This window comes from Garra rufa, chromosome 3, assembly GCF_049309525.1.
Source record: "Garra rufa chromosome 3, GarRuf1.0, whole genome shotgun sequence".
NCBI lineage: Eukaryota > Metazoa > Chordata > Actinopteri > Cypriniformes > Cyprinidae > Garra > Garra rufa.
The window spans coordinates 44934239-44960251 of NC_133363.1; the positions used below are offsets into that span (position 1 = coordinate 44934239).

Consider the following 26013-nt stretch of genomic DNA (forward strand, 5'->3'; position numbering starts at 1 on the left):
GAATAAAATAAATACAGTTAAAAAAAAAAAAAATGGTGATGTCTCTACAGGAAGTCGTTCAGTCTGAATAAAATAAATAAAGTAAATAATAAGATAAAATACATTTTTGTCTCTACATGTAGCCCTTACTTCAGTCTGAATAAAATAAAATAAAATAAAATATATGAAGAATAAGTCATTAGGAAATGACATTCCTCTCTGCTAATATGCGTTCACAAGAAATAAAATAAAATAAAATAAAATAAAATAAAATAAGTCATTAGGAAATTAAATTCATCTCTGCTAATATGCGTTCACAAGAAAAATAAATAAATAAATATATGAAGTTCAAAATAAAATAAAATAAAAATAAATGTGATGTCTCTACAGAAAGTCCAAATAAAATAAAATTAAGGAGTAAAATAAACGAAAAATAAAATATAAAGCAAAATACATTTTGTCTTTAGGAAGCCCTTACTTCAGTCTGAATAAAATAAAATAAAATTAATTGTGCAATGTCTCTACAGGAAGTCCTTATTTTAGGATAACATAAAATATCAAATAAAATATCAAATTAAATTATTAAATTAAATTAAAAACATAATACAATAATAAAATACATTTTTGTCTGTACATGTAGTCCTTACTTCAGTCTAAAAAAAATATATAATAAAATAATAACTTTTAGAGACAAACGTTTTTTAATTTTAATTTAATTATTTTATTTTAATTTAATTATTTTTTTACTTTATTTTTTTTATTCAGACTAAAATAATGCATTTTGTCTTTAGGAAGTCCTTATTTCAGTCTGAATAATTAATTAACTGAAAAATTAATTAATTCAATTAAAATAAAAATTTAAATACATTTTTGTCTCTAAAAGTAGCCCCTATTTCTGAATAAAATAAAAATAAAAGGGAGAGAGAGAGAGAAAGCGAGAGTGAACCAGTGAGCGAAGTGAACCAGAATACAATCATTGACTTTCAGTCCTCCACACACAGCCCTTGAGACTTCTGGCAGTCAATTGCTTCTGACTGCCAGCTGGCATCTGATTGAGAGCTAAAATCAACCTTTTTGAAATGGTGAATACACTTGATTTTTCAAACAACAAATCATTTCAGGACGCAAGAACAAAAAAAGGTAATAAGGCTCAGGGCAATGGCTCTGATCTTACGAGATCTTAATTTATGCTGCAAGCTGTTTCCACGGCTGGACCACTGGGTTTTTATTCCTCCTTTTCCTGCTTAGGAATTCATAGACTTGGATTTCATTTAGATTCAGCCATAAGCAAGTGATTTTTTGCTTAGGAATGTACTGCACAATTGATTGTAATCTGCTTTTATCTGCTGACAGTGATTCACCAAATTATCACAGTGTCTGTCAGAGAGGTTTCTACGTTGCGAGTGATTTCTTAAACCCATGATTAAAATTGCCTGGAAATCGAGTTCATGAATTTCAATAAGACAGAGAGTCTAACTTTATGAAGAGCTGTCATATTCTTCACTGTTCAGGCTGTCTGTCAAAAGGACACCATGTATTTAAAAATGAAAAAAAAAACTGTATTAGTATCATCTATGTGTTACATTTAAAAACGCTTAGCATAAAACTTTGAAATTTACCTCAAATCCATTTGATTTATTAGCTATCATAACTCCGATTGAATTTATTGTGATTAAACTGGCTGGCAACACAGTCATCATGGGAGAAATGGTCGCTGTGATATATAAACCCATTTTCCAAGAATTTTTTTCTGTTCAGAACATTTCCTACCAGCAGCTGTACATCACCGTCACAGCAGCATGTGTCACCTTGAAAGTAATGAGCAGCAGTGTGTTGAGTGTTCGGCTACTGGATCTGATCTGTCCTAAGGTCAGCTATAGTGTATTATCATGCTGTACTCTAATGCATTCTACAGTGTGACTTGTCACTTTGATTTATAGCAGCCGTGACCAATGAAAACGTATTGCAGACTAATGCTCCTTTTTTATTCTCCACAGGCTTATATGTAATTTGGTTTAAATGAAAAAATGACATTGTGGTGTGATTTTATAAAGCTAGCCATAAAGTCTTACAGGTGATACAATAAGTGTGTGCCGAGAGCACCCAACATTGAGATATGAATGCTCTCCAGGTATCAGAAACCTGATTGCTCCTTATGTGAAAAATTATTAGTTATTAGTCCAATAGTTTATTAGTCCAACAGCCTCCTCTCTAGAAAAAAAAATTGTTAATTTCCATAATAAGAATTTCTTCACCCCCATGTCATCCAAGATGTTCATGTCTTTCTTTCTTCAGTCAGAAGGAAATGAAGGATTTTTGAGAAAAACATTCCAATATTTTTCTCCATATAGTGGACTTCAATGGGAGCCAAAAGGCTGAAAGTCCAAATTAGAGTTTCAATGGCTCTACACAGGCTCTTACCTAGCGAAACAATCGGGCATTAAAAAAAAAAAAAAAAAAAATTATATACTTTTTAACCACAAATGTGACCCTGGACCACAAAACCAGTCTTAAGTCGCTGGGGTATATTTGTAGCAATAGCCAAAAATACATTGTATGGGTCAAAATTATAGATTTTTCTTTTATGCCAAAAATCATTAGGAAATTAAATAAAGATCATGTTCCATGAAGATTTTTTGTAAAATTCCTACTATAAATATATCAAAATGTAATTTTTGATTAGTATTATGCATTGTTAAGAACTTAATTTGGACAACTTTAAAGGTGATTTTCTCAGTATTTTGATTTTTTTTGCACCCTCAGATTCCTGATTTTCAAATAGATGTATCTCGGCCAAATATTGTCCTATCCTAACAAACCATACATCAATAGAAAGCTTATTTATTGAGCTATCATGTGATGTATACATCTCAGTTTTGTCAAATTTAACCTTATGACTGGTTTTGTGGTCCAGGGTCACAAATACTCTCCTACTCACCCACATGCAAAAAAAGCTTGCCAGAGCACACCGGCAGATACAATAATTTTGAACGTGTCAGAGAGACTGCATTAATGTTTTAATAATTTATTGATAAACTAGCGCTTTGTTTTTCGGGCTTAAGTGAAGCTGGCAACAATGACTTGAAAGTAGATATTTCACTTCTATTTTTCATGTCTGTAAGGCAAGTAGCCTATGCACAGAGTTCAAGACTGATGCTCAAGTTCAAAGAGATTGAGATGGTAGGAAGCACATCCTGTTTGCTTTCATTATTTTACAAAAGTGCAACGTTTCGTTGTTATTGTGAGTGCACACAAATAAACGTAGAGTCTTTACAGATTCGAAAGATAAAATACTTTTATCTGTCTGGCCAAACCACACCGGCGCATCAATCTGTCATGCAGTTGAGCATGCTACTATTCAGCTTCCACACTCTGCACAGACACTTGAATAGCGCATATTTTTCTAGGTTAACATAAGATTAAGCTGCTATGTAAAGTTGCTACTACATACAGTGGTGTGAAAAAGTGTTGGCCCCCTTAATGATATTTTCTTTTTTTCACACTTTAATGTTTCAGATCATCATTTTCCATTATCCACAAATGGCGAAAACAGTGGTGAACCTTCCCAGAAGTGGCCGGCCGACCAAAATTACCCCAAGAGTGCAGCAACGACTCATCCAAGAGGTCACAAAAGACCCCACAACAACATCTAAAGAACTGCAGGCCTCTCTTGCCTCAGTTAAGGTCAGTGTTCATGACTCCACCATAAGAAAGAGACTGGGCAAAAATGGCCTGCATGGCAGAATTCCAAGACGAAAACAACTGCTGAGCAAAAAGAACATAAAGGCTCGTCTCAGTTTTGCCAGAACACATCTTTATGATCCCCAAGACTTTTGGGAAAATACTCTGTGGACTGAAAGTTAACAAAAGACAAAAGTTAAACTTTTTGGAAGGTGTGTGTCCCATTACATCTGGTGTAAAAGTAACACAGCATTTCAGAAAAAGAACATCATACCAACAGTAAAATATGTTGGTGGTAGTGTGATGGTCTGGGGCTGTTTTGCTGCTTCTGGACCTGGAAGACTTGCTGTGATAATTGGAACCATGAATTCTGCTGTCTACCAAAAAATCCCGAAGGACAATGTCTGGCCATCTGTTCGTGACCTCAAGCTGAAACGAACTTGGGTTCTGCAGCAGGACAATGATCCAAAACACACCAGCAAATCCACCTCTGAATGGCTGAAGAAAAGCAAAATGAAGACTTTGGAGTGGCCTAGTCAAAGTCCTGACCTGAATCCTATTGAGATGGTGTGGCATGACCTTAAAAAGGCGGTTCATGCTCGAAAACCCTCCAATGTGGCTGAATTACAACAATTCTGCCAAGATGAGTGGGCCAAAATTCCTGCACAGCGCTGTAACAGACTCATTGCAAGTTATCGCAAACGCTTGATTGCAGTTGTTGCTGCTAAGGGTGGCCCAACCAGTTATTAAGTTTAGGGGGCAAACACTTTTTCACAAAGGGCTATTTGGGTTTGGGTTTTTTTCCCCTTCATAATAAAAAAAACTTCATTCAAAAACTGCATGTTGTGTTTACTTGTGTTAACTTTGATTAACCACTGCACATCTTTCAGATTGAAATCCATATTTGAGGTCGATGAATGATAGGCGAGCATTTAGATGTCCTGCCTGATGTATATTTTACCACATAGACCAGCTGTTAAAGTTCTGTATGTCACGGACTGTGTGACTTCGTCACTTTCTGTGGATTTTTATTTTCTGTGACAAATAAAATTTCGGTCGACCAAGCCTCTTCTCGTTGGCTATTAGGGGGTAGCCTTAGCTGTATTCATTTTTTTGTAAAGAGAGTTTGAATTTCTTTGCACATTCACTTTGTAAACACTGTGTTGGTATTTCCGCATACCTTTCCTACGTGACTACGTAATCTGTAAAGTCAAGCTGAGTATTTGTGGTTAAAAGTACATAATTGATTTTTTTTTTTTTGAAAATTATCATTTCACTAGATAAGACCCTCATTTCTCGGGTGGGATCGTGTAGACCCATTTGAAGCTGCACTGAAATGGCAGTTTGGACCTTGGCATTGGTCCCCACTGAAGTCCACTATATGGAGAAAAATATTTTATGTCTTCCTCAAAAACCTTTCTTTTCAACTGAAGAAAGAAAGACATGAATCTGGATAGAGCAACTGAGAAAACATTTTCACTCAAAACCTATCAATGTGTATTGTTTATTCTTCAGACCTCAAGGAACTAAAATGCCTAATTGGTCCATCTGCACTAGCAAAAAGACTCCATATGCTACATAACCAAACATAAACTACTGTGTGTCTTCAGAAACATCAAAATGCTCATGCATCCATCTTCATTTGCTGTCATACTAGTTTTGATATATGTGTGGTGGTATACTGCGCCATTTGTCAACAAGTAAAGCTACAAATGCTTTATTTGTTGTATTTACCCCTATGAGATGGCTGCCAGTCCCCCAACATGCTTAACAGCTGACATTCTTTGTCTTTCTGCAAACATAAAGTGTTCTAGATATAGAAAATGACGTGTGATAGATGACTCATCAACCTATATTAATTTTTTCCATTGCACAGGGGTCTAGGGTTTGTTCTTCTCACACCAGATCATGCATGTAGTCTAATGTGAGCAGTTTCTAGCTTTGTGAAGCTCACAATGTTTTTGTTGACCCTGAGAATATTTTTGAAGCCATAATTTTAGTGCCATTCATCAGCTGTTTGTATCTCCTGTTATGAATACTGTTCAGCCTTACCAGCTTGTTATGTAATAATCATCATTTCTGAGGCTGTTTTCATTGACACAATGCATAATTTTGTAACTACAACACACACAATCCAGTCACAACACTATTAGTGCACTTGCTTCTAACTGACTGATTTGGGGAACTAGTTCACTAAAAAAGAACCGGTTCAAAGAAAGATTCGTACATCCGAAAGCCGGACATCACTCCGGATCATTTGCCTGAGGCTAGGGAATAATGTTGTAAATAATGTTCAGTTTCTCACACAGAGCAATCTATTTGCTAATAAGATCTCAATATATCGTCAGGAGTCAGGCATATTAATTTTTTTTTCTTCATGTGCTTTTTTTTTCATTCTTAAAGTGCCCCTATTATGCCTTTTCAAATATGATATTTCATGTAGTGTGTCATGTAGCTGTATGTGAACATAAACTATCTGCAAAGTTGTGACGCCGACAGTGCACTATAAATTAAGTTTTTGTCTAACAAAAAAAAAAGAGTCGGCTCACATTCGCCTAAACGAGTCGTCAGCAATTCGAATCTTTTTTCTGTAACGGCCACACGTCACAAGCTACACATTTGCGTAATGTCCGCCCACGTTCAATTTCGCGAACAACTTGCCCGCCCACAAACAGTAGGCCTACCATTTTCACGTGGATTAACGTTACATCATGTCAAGAAGACGCCCTGCGCTGTGAGAGTGAATTTGTTTTATATGCCCTTCCGAAAGATGAAACTACCAAGAATGAGTGGTTAACATTAATTTTTTCAACACCTCAGCAGTCCAATTCCAATCTTGTTTTGTGTTCGCGTCATTTTACTGATGACTGCTTTTCCAATCTTGGGGAGTAACGTTACAACGCGGGATTCACCAAACGCTTGGTTTTAAAAAATGGATCAGTGCCCAGTTTATTTGGACCGGCTTGCTCCTCTGAACTTCTACCTGTAAGTATGATTAATAATTGATGATTGTATTTTCTAGCGATCGTTCAAAATACGTCTTTGTGTACGTTATGGTGTGTAACAACTCCGCACATGTCTCGGTAACCGGCTAACTTGCGTTTCTGTAGTTCTGTTGTTCAGCTGTGAGTGCAATGTAGTCTAAAAATTGTGATTGATGCAGCTTGACTGTCTGTCTGCCTTATTAGTTTAAGTAATGATAATGATAAACGATGACTTAACGCAGTGTTATGCATTATACAGTGTTGAAGTTCACAACATAGAGGTGTGCCCGATTCGCTTACAAAAGCAAATTGCAAGCACTTTCCACAGTTAACATATGACACCCTCTGAGAAACGTCCTGCTCCAGTCGTACTTGCAAAACAGTTTCTTGTCGATGTGCCACTTCAACCGTTTCATCGTCAGACTCCGGCTCGAATTGATAGGGTAAAATCGAGGCTATCTTTTCTATACATTAACAGGTCTCCGCAGCTGTCATTCAGTTATGGCAATGGGCGTTTCGTTTTGCGCTGAAGCGGTAGACCAATCCAAAAGGGCTGCACCATCTGACCAATCACAGCAGTGAGGGCTCACTGAAAGGAGGGGTTTAGAGAGACTGATTCTTCAAACTGCTTCACACGAGTCGTTTACGAATCATTTAGAAACGGGGTAAAATTAAATCTAATTTTGGAGAAAACTAAAGTGTTTTTTGAACTTGCATACATGTAAACCTGTTTTAAGAGACTATTACAACAATATTAACTACCTTTAACATGGCATAATAGGGGCACTTTAAATATGGACAGCCGCTGAGTTGCATTTTATGAATCACCAAGGGCCACGGTTCCAGCTAAAAATCTTTTTTATTGTTTTACTAAAGAAAAAAATAGTCACATACATTTTAGATGGCCTGAGGGTAAGTTAACAGCATTACATTACATTTTTGGGTGAACTATTCTTTAAAAACCTTTCTGAACGTGATGTTTCCATTATTTCTCCCACCAATTAAATATCAGATATGACAACAGATATTGAACCGAACTTAGACACAGAATGAACTTGTTATATTTTAGTCTCCTTTCACAGGTTTAATGTTACACAAAGTGACTGTCATAAATTATCCATTCAAATGATTTGTTTAAAAACACTAATTCATTTAGGAGCGAAACAAGTGACAGTCTTTGTGAATTAGACATTGAATTACTCAACTGATTAATTCCGAGAACACTGATTCATTCACAAAACACCACCTAATGTGTGTTGCAATGTTCCTGCTGTGGCTGCTTTAGTGCATAAATTTTATTAAACTGTTGTATAAAAGCAATATCACATAATCACGTTCCTGTTTTATTGTTACTCCAGTAACTAGAAATAGCCCCAGCCATAATGTAAAGAAATAATAAAATATTTAATAATTGCAATATTTAAGTGTTTAATAATTGAATTGTTTCTTAAATTCAGATTTTATTAGAAGTTCAAGTTCAGGGTGCATCTGAATGCTTTTTTATTTTACTGAATTGATCATACTGTACTTTATGATGGTAGAAGACTCACCGGCAGTGTAATATTTAAATCTGTGAATATCTATATTTAATATTATATTAAATTTGGTTTTGACGGACAACCCAGAAACCACAAAGCCCACCAGGAAATTCAAGCACTCCTTATGAACCGTCCATCACAGGGCTAAGGGTATTATATTAAATTGTTTAAATGTGTTATCAACCGCTTCCTGTATGATTTAAAATAGCTTCACCATATGTTTATATCTAGTGACTGATGTTAACAGTTACACAACCAATAAGCAGAGAGATGGAGAGCATCAGTCACATAGGATGACATCAAACCACATGCTGTACAACAACATACAAGCATTTCCTCAGAAAAAAAATGTTGAATACACATACACCACTAATGGCCCTTCAATTTATAAGGCTAATGCATCACCAACAGAAGAGAATACACAAAGATATATATACCATATGCATGTGTGTGAGATATATATATGCAGTCTCGATCACTACTTTTCTGCTACTGTTAAACTACAAAGCTAGACAGTAGTACTCTTTATTTGTCCCTTCGCAGCGCAATTTCTGCAGCAGCATCAACATCAATAACACAATAAACAAAATCAACATACTGTATAATATAAAACATCACAACATACACAAACCACAAACCCAGGCATTTACAAAGATGTATAAATTAAAATTTAATTTAAAATCCACCTCTATCTTTGTGCTTCAAATAAGTATGTATGATCAAAACTGCATTTGAAACAAAATATCTAGAAGCTCTATTACTTAGGGACTCTATATGATCTACCTAAAGGGAGAAATTCAAATTCTGAGTACAAAATGTGAGATGTATCTTGTTGAATAGTCAAAAACGTCCCAAGAACATTTTTCTCACACACAGCAGACACCCTGTAATATTTGACCCTAGGTTAACAATTCTCTGCAGTTGTGATCTACTTTTAACATTTAAAGCCAACAAATCATAGCAAAAGTTAAGACAGTTTCAATAAAATATCTGTAAAACATTGTCAGTATAGATATTCTTTCACATTAAATGCATCGAGCTTCCTCAATATATAACCGCTTGTGTTTTTGATATTTTCCAACCAACTTAACTTCATTTACTATTGTACCAAGATACTTGTGAGCTAACCTTCTCAACTTCTTTTTTAGCAATAACTACTTAAGCTGGAATATCAACAGTATTATAAAATGTCATGATATCATGTCCTTAAACATTAATTTTTAGATTGGAACTCTCTTTTGTTCAAAATGGGCCTATACTCTGTTTCCCCATGTTTTAACAGGCTTAGCACCACTGTATCATCAGCATATTTAATAATGTACCTGTACCTGCCGGGATATTGACTTCTGAAACCTATCAGTGTATAGAATAAATAATAATGGTGAAAAAATACAGCCTTGGGGTTAGCCCACTGAGAAGTAGAGCTACTGGGAATATTTCTCATTTACTCGTGCCTTTTGGGATCTTCTGGTCCAAAAATATAAAATTCAATCCAGCAAACTCTTAAAGGGGTGTCAAATTCAAACATCAAAAATTCAGCTAAAAGAACTGGTTGAATAGCATTAAATGCTGGAGAAAAATCTATGAATAACAAACAGGCATAAGTCTTACATGCTTATATATGAAAATTTCATAATGAAATTTAAAAGTGTCAGAGTGGCAAAAGTCACAGAAGTCACAATAAAAGTCACAGAGCTAATGAGCACAACTTCTTAAGACTCTGCCTTTTATTTCATCAAGCCCAAGACTTTTACTTTGTAGAGTGGTCAAAACTAAGTCTTAGTGCCAAAACATGACTGTGATTCACCAGCATTTCAATAAGAATCAACGCATTAACTGAATGCCATCGTTTTCTTGAAAAGTATTTACATTTCTTTCATAAGACTAATGGCCTTGGTTATTGTGACTCAATAAAACCCTAAAAAATGTATGAGGTCAAATAAACATTACAGATGTAGCCGTATTATTTTATTCAAATATTGACTGGTCTTCACTTTTTTATAGACCACCTACATGTGCTTGTATAAGGTTGAAATGTCTAACTTCTATACACTTCCTACACAAAACTGGAACGACATCAGTGGGAGTAAATGATGACAGAAATTTGAGTAAGCTCTTTCTTTAATTAATCTTGTGGGTTTATATGTCTGGGTTCACAGCGACAGCATGGCTAGAAGGCACTGGCAACTTCTGGAATGTGGAAACACACCAGGTGATCACACTGTTGTCTTGTTCTCTGGAGGGATGCGCATCCACACTGTGCTGTGTGACTTCCCCAGAACCTGACATTTCACACGCTGCACGCCACCACAGTACACCCCATTTAACTTTGTTAATCTTAAAATATCCTTTAAAGGCACAGTATGTAATTGTTTGCCGATAGAGGGCACATATTCAAAACAAACAAAGAAACAAAGGCGTAGTTTGATTAAGCCATGATTAAGCAGGGATCGAAAATTGCGACCGTTTTGGTCGCATATGCTTCCAAAATTTAATCTAAGCAAGCTCAAAATATATTTGGGAGCATTTGCGCGAGTGCAAGAAATTGTTGTGGTGTGACTTGTTTTCATTTCTTTACAAAACTTTTGCTAGCCTAACCACTGCACAGATTGCTGTGAGCTGATACAGTGACAGCCTCGCCGTTCTCTCCAATATTACATAACCAATTAAACTTAATCCTTACGTTCTTAACTTTATTTCAGATTTGAGATATTCGCCGTCAATTACTCCGTCAATGACAGTGCGCTCCACTCCGCTGAAACCTGGAACCGACTGATTTTTACTCCAAACATTTTTTTTTTTTTTTTTTTTTAGTCTCTCTCTTAACCAACCTCTGTTTCGCTTAAAATAAAATTGTCTCCACAATCTGCTTTTGAAGAAATACAGTATTGTGCTACAGGGCACATTCTGTCAGATGCAATTCTGGCGCCTCTGCCTCAATATACTGTACAACGTGGGATACATTCACATCAGACTTTTCAAAATCCAGTTTGTGTTCCCCCACTTTCAAATTCTGTTGTTAAATTAATGTATTGTATTGTAGAATGCACGCTCAGCACCGCCGAGAGTTTCCCGCGATCGTTAAAAAGAAACCGAAAGCAAAACGTGCACACGCATTCAAAGGCAATTTTAATACCCCACGTTTAAAGAGCGTATCCCCAATGTGCGCAAATTAGACTACATAACATATCTAGGCTGTTATTAGTATGTGGGCTATAATAGGTTGTGTAGTTGTCTATAGCTCTGTATCATGCTTAAAAAAATCTCTATTTGCACTTTGAAATTGAGAGAGTAACCTACTTTGATTATGGCTGCATTTATTGTTTGCACTTAATATGACTAAGAAAGAACTGTGTTGTTTATTTTTTGTTATTTCTACTGTAGATTGTTTAAAAATGTAGTGGTTGCCTCTAATTTAAATGGCTCTACCTAGCGGATGTTCACAAGTGCACTCATTCAATCCCACAATGCACCGCAAAAATGAGTGTACAACTGATGTACACTCAATGGCTATAGACCTTTTTCCTGAGTAAACGATGAGCGCTGCCATTACGAATTCTAACATCAGATTGAATGCTTTTCTGTTCCGGTTTCCATAGGAACCCTTTCAAATAGCTTCCATCTGTTTTTAATGTAGCTAACGTCCGCTGCTTCGTGTCATCTACACACTCATTAAAGTGAGGCACTGACAAATGACGGTCATTGCGACATTGCCAAGTGATGGCGCTATGGAGCCATGTGCTTTTTAAAAACATTTTAATAGGTGTAACATTAGTTTATTAGCTTGGAATATACCCTAATTTGACTAGAAACAATGCAGTCCGGAAATGCAAAGCATTCTTTCAGTGAAGAGTCGGACTTACTTCCGTGTTCAGGAAAAACGTCTATAGAATACCCAGAATTCACTGTGAGTTGTTTTGTAATTAATCACAGGTATAAATTTATTGTAAATTGATTATTAGATTGTCAGATTGGGTTTATACATAATTTCTATGACAGATTTCAAGATTAATCCTTTTAATCTTACTACTGGAGCTGCCCATTTGCCAGTTTCACAAAAGTTCTATCTACACGCAATGCAATAAAAGGTAGTTTTTCCATGTTAATCTGAGTTTTTGTTCTAACTAGCCGTGACGGAACAATCAAAATTGATTTAATTTTATTATGACAATTATAATCCCAGGTACTGATTATGTGCTGTATTCAATGTCAAAAGTGTCTAAAGAGTTTAAATATCATATTGTGTGACATTTATAGCCATACTGAAATCATTAATAGATAATAACCTCAGATCTTGAAAATTAATTTAAGCAAACATACGTTAAAACCACAGACTCAGTAGGAACCAACAAGTGTTTTTCATGACAAAGATGGTATCAGTCATTTAGTATGAGTTAGGAATTAGATTATACATTTGTCCATTTCGTTGCTGTGATATTTCAGTGCTTCTGTCACATTGTCGTATCACGTCTGGTGTGGACAGCCAAATTGCTTGTCGCTGGAATCGTGTTGCATCCATAGTTAGGACACGGTGTAAATGACCACCTTTTAAATATGTTTTCTTGAAAATGGTTGAAAAATGACTAAATAACTTTAGATGAATTGTGAAATAGCTACTGGCAACCTAGAGGTGATAGATTAAAGAAACTGAGCTCTTAAATAACAACGTCAATAACCTCACGAATAAACATTTTACTAAACATTTTAATAAACATTTAAGATTGATTAATAAGAAGTATACTTTGAAGTGAACACCCACAAGGCTTACGTGAGCAATTCTATAAAACGAAATGTATGGTGTTCTCTCTCCTTTAACAAGAAAAGAAGATGTTATAATCCTTTCAGTGATTTGCATTTGCTGACTGTTTACCTTGCCTTTTCTCCTGCAGCAAAATGACTCAGCAGCTAGCAAGCTTGAATTGCTAGAAAAATTTCAACTTTTTTTTTTTTTTCATTCAATAAAAGCTTTTAAAATGCACCTCATTTTACTCAAGGTTTATCTGAAGGAATGTCTAATGGAGTCTAAAGTAAATTAAATCCTCAAATCAAATGGAGTGCTAGAGAAAATATGTGAAAGCACTTTCACCTTGTTCTGAATAACTCAGAGATGGTTATTTTGGTAAATTGACAGGGCTGTGGTACATGTCAAATGCTCAAAAAAGTCTGTATTCATGAGTCATGGAGTATGCAGGAAATTACTAAACACAAAAATACACAAAAAGGCTATTAGATTTCATCATCATGTTTTGGAGGTTGTTAAGCACAATCCAAAGCCACATGGCAAAATGACATGATTGTAAAACATGATTTCAACTGGCTTATTGCACATTTATCATTAACAAAAACAATAAACAATTTTACTGCCAAGTATACAGTTCATTAGAATAACTATACACTTTTTACAGCAACAAAGAAACATTGTAACTTGGGCTAGCATTAATATAGAATTTAACTGATGTGAAGTCAGATATTGGCTGTGTTCCTAAATATAGTGAGCTATCTTGCTGCCTACAAAGGAAGACGTTTTCTTAAGGTGCCAACTCTGTGATACTCTAATAGACAAAATGCATATCACAAACAAATATTGTGTAAAAAAAAATACGCTACTTTTTGAAATGGCCTTTATGTTTGGAATGTGCCTTAAAATGCTGTCTATATAGGCAGCTCACTATCTAATTTCAGAGCCATTGTCTATTGACTACGGCATTGAATTTGGCTCTTTTTTAAATAATTTATCTTCTAACGCTAAAGCTAATGTCAACCTAATGCTTTTTTATTTGAAAAAGCTCCTGGGTTTTAAATAATTTACGCCCACACAACTGACTACCCTCCATCACAGAAAACGCATCAGGGCCCTCAGATTTCATGGGCAGAAAGGTTCGTAGGTGAGCTGAAAGAATAAAACATGGATAAATAATTAACACTACTCAACATGTCTTCAGCCTGTTTTGGCTTAATTATCATCTATCTATTTTTTTTCCCTTAGCTTAGGCTTAATGTGTGGATGAGTAACTGGCCGTAATTAAATCAAAACCAGAGTATTTATAATTAAGTGGCATTTCAGAAGCATTCAGACAATTAGAACTGATTTTGAAGAGGCAGAGAGAAGTAATCTATGTTCACGAGAAACGTGCCTCGTATTTTATGCGTTAGGGACGCTGAGGAGATCTTCCATCTCTCCCTTTCTGCTGCTTTAGCCAATTCTGTTTTAACATATTCCAGCCTGCGATTGCATTTCCCTGGTGAACTCCACATCTCTGACTCTGAGACAGTAATTAGAGCAGTGCAGTAGTTTCTGTTCTGTGCCCCTCATCCGTCCTTTAAGTAGAAAGGGCTTATGCTCACACCTTACAGTGAGGAAATTAAAAGAACAGCATATGTTGCCTTAATGTGTCTTCCACATCCAGCACTTCAATTATAATTAATATTCTTCATCTGTGTACTGATTCAAAAGGTAGTGTAGGCAAAGGGCATTTGACTTTCTTTGCATGTTTGCTTTTGAGGTTGAGCTAGAGCAAGATGAGCATTTATGGAAGCAGATTAGTCTCATTAATAATTCACGCACAATACACGATGCACACATGCGTGTCCCAATTCACGTGCACGAAAAAAATATATATATTCACCAAAAAAATTCACGTGCAAAAAATAAGAATATAAATTCATAAAATACGTTTCACAAGTTGCAAAACACAATTCACAGATTTACAACTGTGTACAACAATTTTGAATGTTTAAAAATCACGAGTGTATCACGGACTGTGAGTGTGTGAATAGCTTTTTTACGTGTGTATTTTTTAGACTTGCGTGTGTGTTTTTGAGACTCTCCTGGCAGCGAACTCCTCCCATGCGGGTCACTCGTACACTTTAGCCAATCAGATTTGAGCCTGTCGATCAACCAATCATAACCCGCTGTGGGCGTGCCTATCTTACGTTACGTCATCAGCGCGAGTCCAGTTCCAGAATTCAGATACGATTCAGCTGTTGATCGTCTCATTTTGTTTTATACTACATGCTTATTTAAAAATCAGTCGTTTAGACACACTCGTTAACGTGACCAGTGTAAGCCAGCTGCTGCTCAGAGTGTATTATGTTTTAAAATTTATCGATTGTTATGTTTATTTAATAAAGAATCATTTGCGTGGATACTGTACCATACCGCATAAAGATATTAAAATTATAAACTTAATGTAAAGCATAAAATACGTTTTTTACAGATGGGACATGTAAATAAATAGAAAATGAAAATTATCTATTTGGATATTTTTCAAACAGTCTCTTGTGGTTTTGTTTTTTTGATTGAAAACAGGAAAGAGCTGTCAGAGCCAAACTTGTCTTGTGTCTCAAATCCTACGATGGCACGCATTCAGCTGATGACGATTTAATAACACACATTGTAAACCATGTACATTTCATTTAAGTTTGTTTACGCTGCAGCCTGCAGATATTATTTATTTCAGAATTGTGATGCTTATGATGTACAAGTAGCTGCTCCTATTTCAACCTCTGCCACAAATTATGAGGTGATGTGAATCTAGAAGTTTCATTTGGAACTGTAACTCTTTCAAAACAGTCATGCTGCAACCCATCCATTTTAACAGTTTCAACTGATTTAACTCATGCATTATTACTACATTTCTTTTAGAATGGTACCCTATGACTTTGTATTTGTTAAGGCATAAAGCTTTGTTATGCATTGTTAAATGTTCTGGTTGTATGTCAGAATTAAAACATTCAAAACAAGTCGGAACTTGAATGAAGTATACTGAATAATCTTTGATGCATTCCTTTATGTGATCAGTCTGTCTGACTGACCAGCAAATTCCAGAACTGTTAATACTAAAGCAAATACAATTGCTGCTAACCAACATCATCTTGTGTATTGTAATCTCAAAGATTTTTACATCACTGCTCAACATAAAATTATGTATCACAATAATATAATATTTTAAAAAGTACATGAATGTTGATTACATTAAAAAAATAATGCATAAAGATGAAGTACATAAAAAGACATAAAGATTAATGTGAATGAAGAGGTCTGTAACTGTCATCCAGATGTTGTTCCAAAGTGTTAAATCCTGAAAAATGCAAGGAAAATGATTAGTGTGTTTTAATTAAACACTGCATCCAGTTGCACAAATGGTTAGTACAAACACACCGTTATTCATACACTGAGTTCTCATGAGGTATATTCATCATTACATAAAGCTATAATAATAAAGGCAGGGTCAGTGCTAAGTGGGAGCTAGACTGGGCAGAGGACACCCAGCGTTGTTAAACAAAAACATGGCAATGAAAAGAATTCTTTCTTCATTTTGGCCAATAAACAGGACATTGTGGCTAACACAAGACAGCATCTTTGGCAACACTATCTGTTTTCATAGCAGCCGCTGGCTTAAACTGGTCACGTTAACGAGTGTGTCTAAACGACCGATTTTACCTTTAGTTTTTAAGCACTCAAAATAAAACAATACACCTTTACTAGAGTAGTTACAAATGAGACGATCAACAGCTGAATCGTATCTGAATTCTGGAACTGGACTCGCGCTGATGACGTAACGTAAGATAGGCACGCCCAGAGCCATATAAAAAGAGAGTTGCGACACGCTTTGATCTCGCCGCCGCACGGTCACGTGGTTCATGGAGCTCTCAATAGTTCCAAACAGCTCCGCGCTGTCAATGTGTTTGAATGGAGTTAAATAGGATAGACAGCAGTTTTACTATATTTGCAGCAATTTCGAGTAATTATTAACACATAATGTGCATTGATTGTGTATTGATAACTTCTCTGAATACGCTTTACAATCGCATTTTATTCTGGGGAGTGATAAAGAGACATAATTAATATGTTCTCATACTCTTTGGCAGTCAAATGTGACCAAACACCTTAAGTGTAACTTTTATTCAATTAAATAACTGTAATATATATAGTTAAGTTCTATTTAGTAAATATTTTGAGGAGGTTTTTTGTACTTAATATGTGCAATAATGATCCTGACCATTTAAAAGATAACATTTTCTAATATAGTATTTAGATTACAGTTAGTGTAATATTTAAGGTTAAATACATCTGCATGTGTATTTGGACATGATCAAACACTCTTTTTTTATACAGTATGTTTCGATTTAATGATTTAATGTTAAATTAAAAAAAAGTAATTTACTCTTGTTTTATGATATTCAAATATACAACATAAGTGAATATTATAAAAGGCAAGCAAAAATGGCATTTAACATAATAGAAAATATGAAAATAATGTTTAAAAAAACAAGGCAACGAATTGCATTCAGCATACATTTTTATCGTGTTTCTTGAATGCAGTCTTTACTGAAACTCATTCAACCTCCTACAGGGAGAGAAAGATTGCAGAAAGACTAAAAACATAAAAATATGACAACTAGTATCTGGTTATGGTCGCTATTACGGTGTTTCTCACGTTATCCAGCTGCATTTACAGTTTAACTGTTTATTTTTTAACGATAAACATTAACTATAACATGCTTCATAAAACACCACGATTGGCCAGTTTTTCGAGAGGTCAACTGATGCGTTAAAATGTAAAGAAATGCAGTAATTTCTTCAATATACTTGCGACTGTGCTTGAGAAGCGCTGAAATGAATGGGCTTCAATGGAGGAGCTATTGGCTGTTTGGAACTATTGACCGCTCCATGACACGCTTTACTTCCGCATTCCTCAGTTCCTATGGAAGCCTATGGGAGTGTCGCAACTCTCTTTTTATATGGCTCTGGGCACGCCCACAGCGGGTTATGATCGGTCGATCGACAGGCTCAAATCTGATTGGCTAAAGTGTACGAGTGACCCGCATGGGAGGAGTTCGCTGCCAGGAGAGTCTCAAAAACACACACGCAAGTCTAAAAAATACACACGTAAAAAAGCTATTCACACACTCACAGTCCGTGATACACTCGTGATTTTTAAACATTCAAAATTGTTGTACACAGTTGTAAATCTGTGAATTGTGTTTTGCAACTTGTGAAACGTATTTTATGAATTTATATTCTTATTTTTTGCACGTGAATTTTTTTTGTGAATATATTTTTTTTTTTCGTGCACGTGAATTGGGACACGCATGTGTGCGTCGTGTATTGTGCGCGAATTATTAATGAGACTAATCTGCTTCCATAAGCATTTGTGGTTAAAAAGTATATATATATATATATATTTATTCTTTTTCAGAAAATTACACTTTGTTTCTCTAAATAAGACCCTTATTCATCCTTCAGGGATTGAAAAGAGCTCTTTGAAGCTGCATTGAAACTGCAAATTGGACATTCAACCCGTTGGACACCATTAAAGTCCACTATATGGAGAAAAATCCTGGAATGTTTTCCTCAAAACCCTTCATTTCTTTTTGACTTAAGAAAAAAAGACATGAACATCTTTGATGACATGGGGTGAGTAAATTATTGGGAATTTTTAATCCTGTAACACATTTTAAGATATCACTTATTTCTCTGATGGCAAAGAACACAATCCTTCAGAAATCATTCTATATTTTGATTTGATGCTCAAGAAACATGTCTTCTTATTATAAATGTTGAAAACAGTTGTGCTGCTCTTTTATTTATTTAATGTAATAATCTTTGCTGTCACTTTTTATACATTTAATGCTGAATGAAAGTATTAATTTTTTGAAAAATCTTACTGACCCCAAACTTTTGAACAGCAGTGTAAATCAATTCTGAGACATATCATTTAAAAAAAAGCTACATATCCTGCTCAAACCTGGTGTAAAGTATTTTCTGTCTGGTTTTTATATATATATATATATATATATATATATATATATATATTTTTTTTTTTATGTTATAATAAAAAAAAAATCAACAATTCATAAAATCAACAACATTGGAATGGTTAACATCATAAGATCATCAGCAAAGGCTTGAGAAAAGAACTAGAGCATGTTCAAGCTGCAGTAAAGGAAAGGTTTGCTGTAGATTCAGTCACGGGTGAATGGTTACCACAGAAACAGGTCCCAAATGATTCAGGCTGAGCTTATGTCAGGGGTCACAGCTCCAGAGGCCGGACCTGTAGGACACCACTTATGTACTGTATGAGACGAGACAACAGATCTGCACCCACACTTACATATGCAGCCATGTGCTCTTCTTGCAGTAGATCAGTGGTGCATTGTGAGCAGAATCAACAAAAAGCCTTATAAATGTGTTCCCCTGTGCCACACTAAGGTCTCTAAGCTCCAAAAAGTCGATAGCAGGCGAGTCCGCTTATTTACTTAGCCTCACATAAATTGCTCTGTTTAGATGTCTGTCTGCAGAGGTTGAACGGCGTGGAAATCCTCTAATTAACCTGATGAACGACATAGACCAAAATAAAAAAGGTACTATAGTGTTGTCTAGTGATTTCAACCACAAGGAACATGTGCGTCAATCAGCAACAATCAGAAAGCATGTCATGATTTTTTTTTTTGGATTGTGATAACCTATAGGTACCAATAACAAATCAGTAAATGATTGCAGTGCCATCAGAGCAACTCATTTGATGATTAAGTGAACCATGGGCTACTAAACCTCCAACCAGGTGGTCAGAAAAAGGCTAAGCATTGCTTTCAAAGGTATGAAATATATTTTTCCCAGAATTAGTTCCTAGAGCCAAACACCCATGAGCAAAGATGGAAGCTTCCATCCAGGTCACATACGCCTTGGGTTTCATGCACAAGCCGCCCAACTGCCAGTGAGATGAATGAAAATGCTAACTGATCACTTTCTCTCCAGGTAACATCTCTGTGGTGAGAAAATTGAGATGTCATCCAATGGAGACCTCTTTCCCCCCGAGCAATTTCAACAGTCTTACTGACTCAGAGCAGAAATATAAAATTAATCCCACAAATCAAGCATCTGCCTTAGAGAGAGTGTGTCTTTATATAAATGTCTTACAATGGTTCCACTCATCTGTCAGAGAAACACAGTAGATGTTCTGTGTAATTCACAGAGTGATTCAACCCCTATTGGAATTTAGTCCATGAGCTGCAGTGAATGATGTGAAAAGTGTGTGCCTCTCACCGATTTTTTTAACCATCTCAGTTTTCACTATAGAAAGGTGTGTGAAAAAAGGTATGAAAAACATATATAACCTGTTTTCATTAGATAACTGAGCCTTCGCTAAGCCTTGCCTTAACAACTGTTGCCATCTGACATTTTCTTAAACAAGCTTCTTTCTAATGTAACTAAATCCATGAAGGGACTGTGTGTTTGGGTAAAATTAAACAATGATCTATAAATAAGGTAAAATGGTATGCTGGGGTCACTAACAAAAGGATGCAAAAAAATGCCAGATTGACATTGGACCCCAATGTCAGACAGACGTTGCATTTTGGTTGAGATGAAAACTGGGTTGACTTCAGTATTTGATGTCAATTTGACTTTCACTTACAGTAACGTTGGATTTTGGTTACACAACCTAAAAACAACTAAAAATCAGTGCCAGCTGACGTCGTTATTGGACATCAAATTAACGTTGACATTAGACGTTGAATTGAATCGCAATGATGTGCCTGCTGGGAAGGCACCCTGAGAGGATATAAGCAGTATTTTCCTTTTCCTCATTTCGTGTTGTCATTGTTAACTAAAACAAAAACTATTTAAAAAAAAAAAAATGTTAATTGAATTTATGCTGAAATAACATATACAGTCAAACAAAAAATTATTCAGACATCAGATTTTATATTTTTACTAGTGGTTGCAGGACACTATAGTCAATTTATGTAACTGAGGATAGCAAAATAAAGTAATATGTGACATATTATATTATACCCAAAAATACTTTATACAGTAGACTACCAGTGAAATTATTCAGGCAATTTGACCTGACCATGTTTTGCTTTTTTTTTTTTAAATTGCTAATGCAACAATTTTTACACCACAGACTGAATAAAATGAAGCATTGCTTGGTAATTGGTCAACAAAGTATTGACAGTTGTGGAAATGTTGTCATACTAATAGTTGTCTGAATTTTCGGTTGATTGCAATTACATACCTTTCTATCTAATCTAACATATCTAATCTAATCTGACATTATCAAGATTAATTTGTTCTGACACAGTTTAACTCGAGTTCTTGTCATATTTTATTAACATTTTTATACTATAGCGAATAAACTGTGATATTGTGAGAAATGTTAAAGGTGTCTGAATAAATTTCGGTTTGACTGTAAATATTAGATGAAAATTTTTAAATATTAGACAACCATTAGAAATGCTACCTTGGCAACTAACTGAAATTAAATATGCTGAAGTATTAAAATGACTAACAAATTAAATAATAATAAATCCAAATAGAATAAAAAAAAACATAAAATTACTAAAACCTAAATTAAAATTGAACTGAAAATATAAAAATAAAAGCAATTAAACATATTAATCAGGGTTTTTCCCTGTATAGAGGGTTATTTTCTGCCTCCTCTCAACAAAACAGTGTCCATTAGGGCTTTTAGTCCAGAAGTGGGCATATTTAGGGAAATACTGATATATTTACACATATTTACTTTATATTTCTTTACAAAGAATCATCATTTCTATAGGGTCCTATGATTTTTGCAATGCAGAAAACACGGAATCACAAAATCCAGTCATAAAAGTGGAATTATATATAACGCAGATTGTCAAAAGTAGGTCAGTACACTTAAATCAAAACGCAATATGGACTAGCGCCTGTAAATATTAAGCCTTAAAAATACTATTTGAATATGAATCCTGTGTGTTCTATGTCTCTGTGTGAATGAATGGCACGGTTTCTTTTACTACACACATACTAAAGCGCGCCTGACGCTCATGGTGTTTTCAGCCTCTGCCACAAGACAAAAAAAAAATTGCTGAAATTATTAAAATAACCTCTTTCTAAGGTTTGGGAACCCTTGGTTCCTAATAATGTGTGTGGTTACCTGGATGATCTACGACTGTTTTTTTGTGTGTTTTGTTATGGTTGTTCATGAGTCCCTTGTTTGTTCTGAACAGTTCAACTGAGTACTGTTCTTCAGAAAAATCCTTCAGGTCCAGCATCTTTTGTTTATTTGAACCCTTCGCAGCAGTGACTGTATGATTTTCACACTGGGACTCAAACACAACTATTAAAAAAGGTCTAAACATTCACTGATGCTCCAGAAGGAAACACGGTGCATTAAGAGCTGGGGGTGAAAACTTTTTGCATTTGAAGATCAAGGTAAATTGTACTTAATTTGTCTTCCAGGAAACAAGCAAGTATCTTCTGTTGCTTCTAAAGGGCAGTACTAAATAGAAAGAAAAAAAAATCAGTGAGTGCTTGAACCTTTTTCAGTAGTTGTGTTTGAGTCCCTCAATCGTCCTCAATGTGAAAAGATGGATCTCAAAATCATACAGTCACTGCTGGAAAGGATTCAAATATGCAAAAGATGCTGGAAAACTGAAGAATCCGCAGGACCTGGAGCATTTTTCTGAAGAACAGTGCTCAGTTGAACTGTTCAGAACAAACAAGGGACTCGTGAACAACCATCACAAAACAAAAAACAGTTGTAGATCATCCAGGTAACCACACACTGTATTAAGAACCAAGGGTTCCCAAACTTTTGAAAGAGGTTAATTTAATCATTTTTTGCTATTTTTTGTCTTGTGGACTACAGTGTAAACATCTTTTATGTAAAATATCTTACTCGGGACAGTACTAAATAAACAACATGCATTTTGTATGATCTCTCTCTTATTTTGTTCAAATTATTCACATTTTCACAATTCTGCAAGGGGTTCCCAAACATTCATATGCCACTGTAAACATAATCTCTAGAACTTCACTTTTTCTTTTGAGAAAATATATCGTCATATACAAACAGAAACCTAACAGTTTCACAGCAATCTTTACCCTATGAGCACTGAAAGTCACACTGGCTGCACATACTCTCAATAAGTATTACTTCACAACCATTAAACCATGTTTTATATAATATGAATCTGCATAAATGTACTACATTTGTCATGTTGTCATTGTCATGTTACAGCCTCAGTTGCGTTGACTCACTGCCATTCACAACTTCTCCTCCAAGTACTTTCTGCCTACTGTTTTATGAATACACTGACTTCAAACTTACTACTAGGGAAGTACATACTATATATTAGGATGCAGGCAGTGTTTTCCAGTTCATTCTTATGGGATACTAGTCGGAGTTAACGACAGTAACCAAGCAGGCTGAGCAAAGGGTCAATTAAGCGCATTGATTGTATGCTCCTTTGAGTATTGTTGAAAGAAAAAAAAATTGCAGGAATGAATTATCATCAGGTCTGTCTAATGGCTAGTGCGAGGCACCTTACCCTCCTAATGAGATCACTTGACATTTATTTGGATAATTGGAGCAGACTCCCCCCTCTTTGACAGAAATATGAAAATGCTTAACTACTTCCATTGAAGTTCGCCTGTGCTGAAAACTATCTGCACCAAACACCTTGGCTCTTTCAGCTGTGCTAATAGGGACACCGGATTGTTGATTAGACCGTCTAAGAGCAGCTCCAGACCTGATGAGGACGGCTGTCAATTGTAATGCCTGCATGAGCTGCGCACATATGAATCTGTAATCAGTGCCGGTTCCATTAAATCTTAAACTAGCTCAGGGCATCATTCTGGAGCTGATCAAACCGCAGGTAGAGGCTGAATTAAATAGGTGAGGGAAATGTTCTTACTGCAGTGCTTGTTAAAAGGATTACAATCAGTCGAACAAAACATTGTGCTGCTTTGTCTCCATCATACCCAGCTCTGTATTCACCGCATATCATACAGATAGAACTATGATCTGGGATGTACTCCAGCCCGATGTGCTGGCAGGTATTGTCTCTTTTATCCATTCATCAGAGACGGTGCTCAGAGATAGATAGTATTCCCTTTGTTTGAAAGAGAGGCACCAGCTGTTCTCTGAAGCCCTGTCTTTGCCATAGGAACACTTCCTCCATTTACCTCCGTGCCCTATCACCCACATGCATCCTCCAAACACCGAACTAGCCAAAAGGGTCTTGAGGAGAGAGACAGAGGGACAGATGTTGCACGTGAAATGTATACCCATTGACTACTAATGAAGAGTGTTTTTCAGGTATGCAATATAAATACAGTGCCTGATGTACTACATCTACCATTGGCATTGTCCTTTGACCTTAGATGTACTGATAATTAAAGTACATTAAAGCGGTCATGACCTGAGAAATCAAAATTCCCTTGATCTTTTGACATATAAGAGCTCATCGTACTATAAAAACATAGTGTAAGTTTCAGAACTCAAAACTTTATGGTTAGTCTAAAAACAGCTTATATTAAAGCTAATCTGCCAAAATGACATGTTGAGGAATGTGCCACTTTATGACATCATAGTGCGGCTAAACACCACCTCCACAGAGGAAGATCAATGCCTGCTTTTACATCGCTTCCTATTTAGCCCCACCCACCGATTCCTATGCGTAGTGTAAATAATGAATGATGCAAATGCAGGTCTACGCCAAAAATCAAACTTTTTTTATTCATTTACTAACAAACTGAGTGACTTTGGTGAATGTAGTAAATCATTTGGGTATTGTTTGCCTATTGTTTCATAAATACTACATATTTACAAACCACTTTTTCATATTAGGTAAGTGTGCATATGTGAACTGATGAGAGGGTGGTCTTCATATGTTACCCCTGCTTCATTGTAACATGATCTATGGAGAAATGCTATGGGGCGTCAAGGCTAGAGGATGTTTCTGTAGTTCCTCTGGGGAGCAGTAAGAGCGCATTCATAGCATACCAATCACATCCTAGCTTTTGAATGAAATTTCAAATGTGTCCCTACTGCAGACATGATGAACTCCAGCATCTTCTGGTTCATAAGCAGAAGCACCGAGGCAGATATCATGATGCCTGTAGGGAACTGGGATGCTGACAGTGGAGCTGAGAGGATGCTGAAGGCAAGGCTAATAAATACACGAGAGATGCGCTGGAAAGAGCACGTGTTGAAATAAAACGGTGACGTTTGGCTCTCCACAAGCAATGTTTATACGCAGTAACCGTGATTTTAAAACACAAATGACCCGTTACGTGCTGTTCACTTGAACCTCCATTCAGCTGTCAAATCAGAAAAATGTCTCTAGTCGCTTTGTTGCAAGCGCCTTTGCGAAGAGGAAAACAGAAAAGCAGCATCAGGTTTGCAAAATGCCATTCGTTTTCAATGAATGAAGCCATTTGTTGTTCTTTCTCAAAAGAATCACGAACTTTGTACACAACTTCGGTCGTTAAAATCATCCCCGTCATGAGCTGTTGGGTTGGTTTGGTTGCTAGCGTTTCTCGTCGCGATTTACTTTGATCATATAAATTATTTAACACGTACAGAAAAGCTGATTTTGTGTGTGTGTGTGTGTGTGTGTGTGTGTGTGTGTGTGTGTGTGTGTGTGTGTCTGTTTACACAACAACGGCGTGCTTACCTGTCATAACTCCATCGACTGTATGACATGCTCTTATTGTTGCTCAGTCCGTCCATGGCCATCTGTGGACACAAATGCTTGATTGTACAGTGACGCCGAGCCGTATAATATTGCTGGCGTTTTGTGTTAAATCCTCCGTCTTCACAACAGTGAGCGTCTTCAGATGTTACTGGTGGAGAGCTGGGAAGCCGTAGAAAACCGTTTGGTTGAGGGGTTTAAAATAGGTGGACTAAACCACTGGCTGTGAAAGGGGAAATGTCAGTTGTTAAAATCAGCATGCGCGCACACGTTTGGATTAAGATTTTTTTTTTAAGAAAAAGCATAGTCACCTTTTTTTTCGCCAAAGTTACAATGGGAACCTTTTTAAATATTACATAGAT

General features: G+C 35.9%; 1 protein-coding gene across 2 annotated transcripts in view; it reads right to left on the reverse strand.

Annotated features, from left to right (window-relative positions):
- The window catches only part of tub (TUB bipartite transcription factor), a 103301-nt gene extending 77502 nt beyond the window's left edge, over positions 1-25799 (reverse strand). For both annotated transcript variants that reach the window (XM_073837147.1, XM_073837145.1), the window contains exon 1: positions 25634-25799. In XM_073837147.1, coding sequence (XP_073693248.1) covers positions 25634-25695 — 62 coding nt within the window. In that variant the 5' untranslated portion in view covers positions 25696-25799. The remainder of the gene's footprint in view (positions 1-25633) is intronic.
- Positions 25800-26013: the final 214 nt, after the last annotated feature.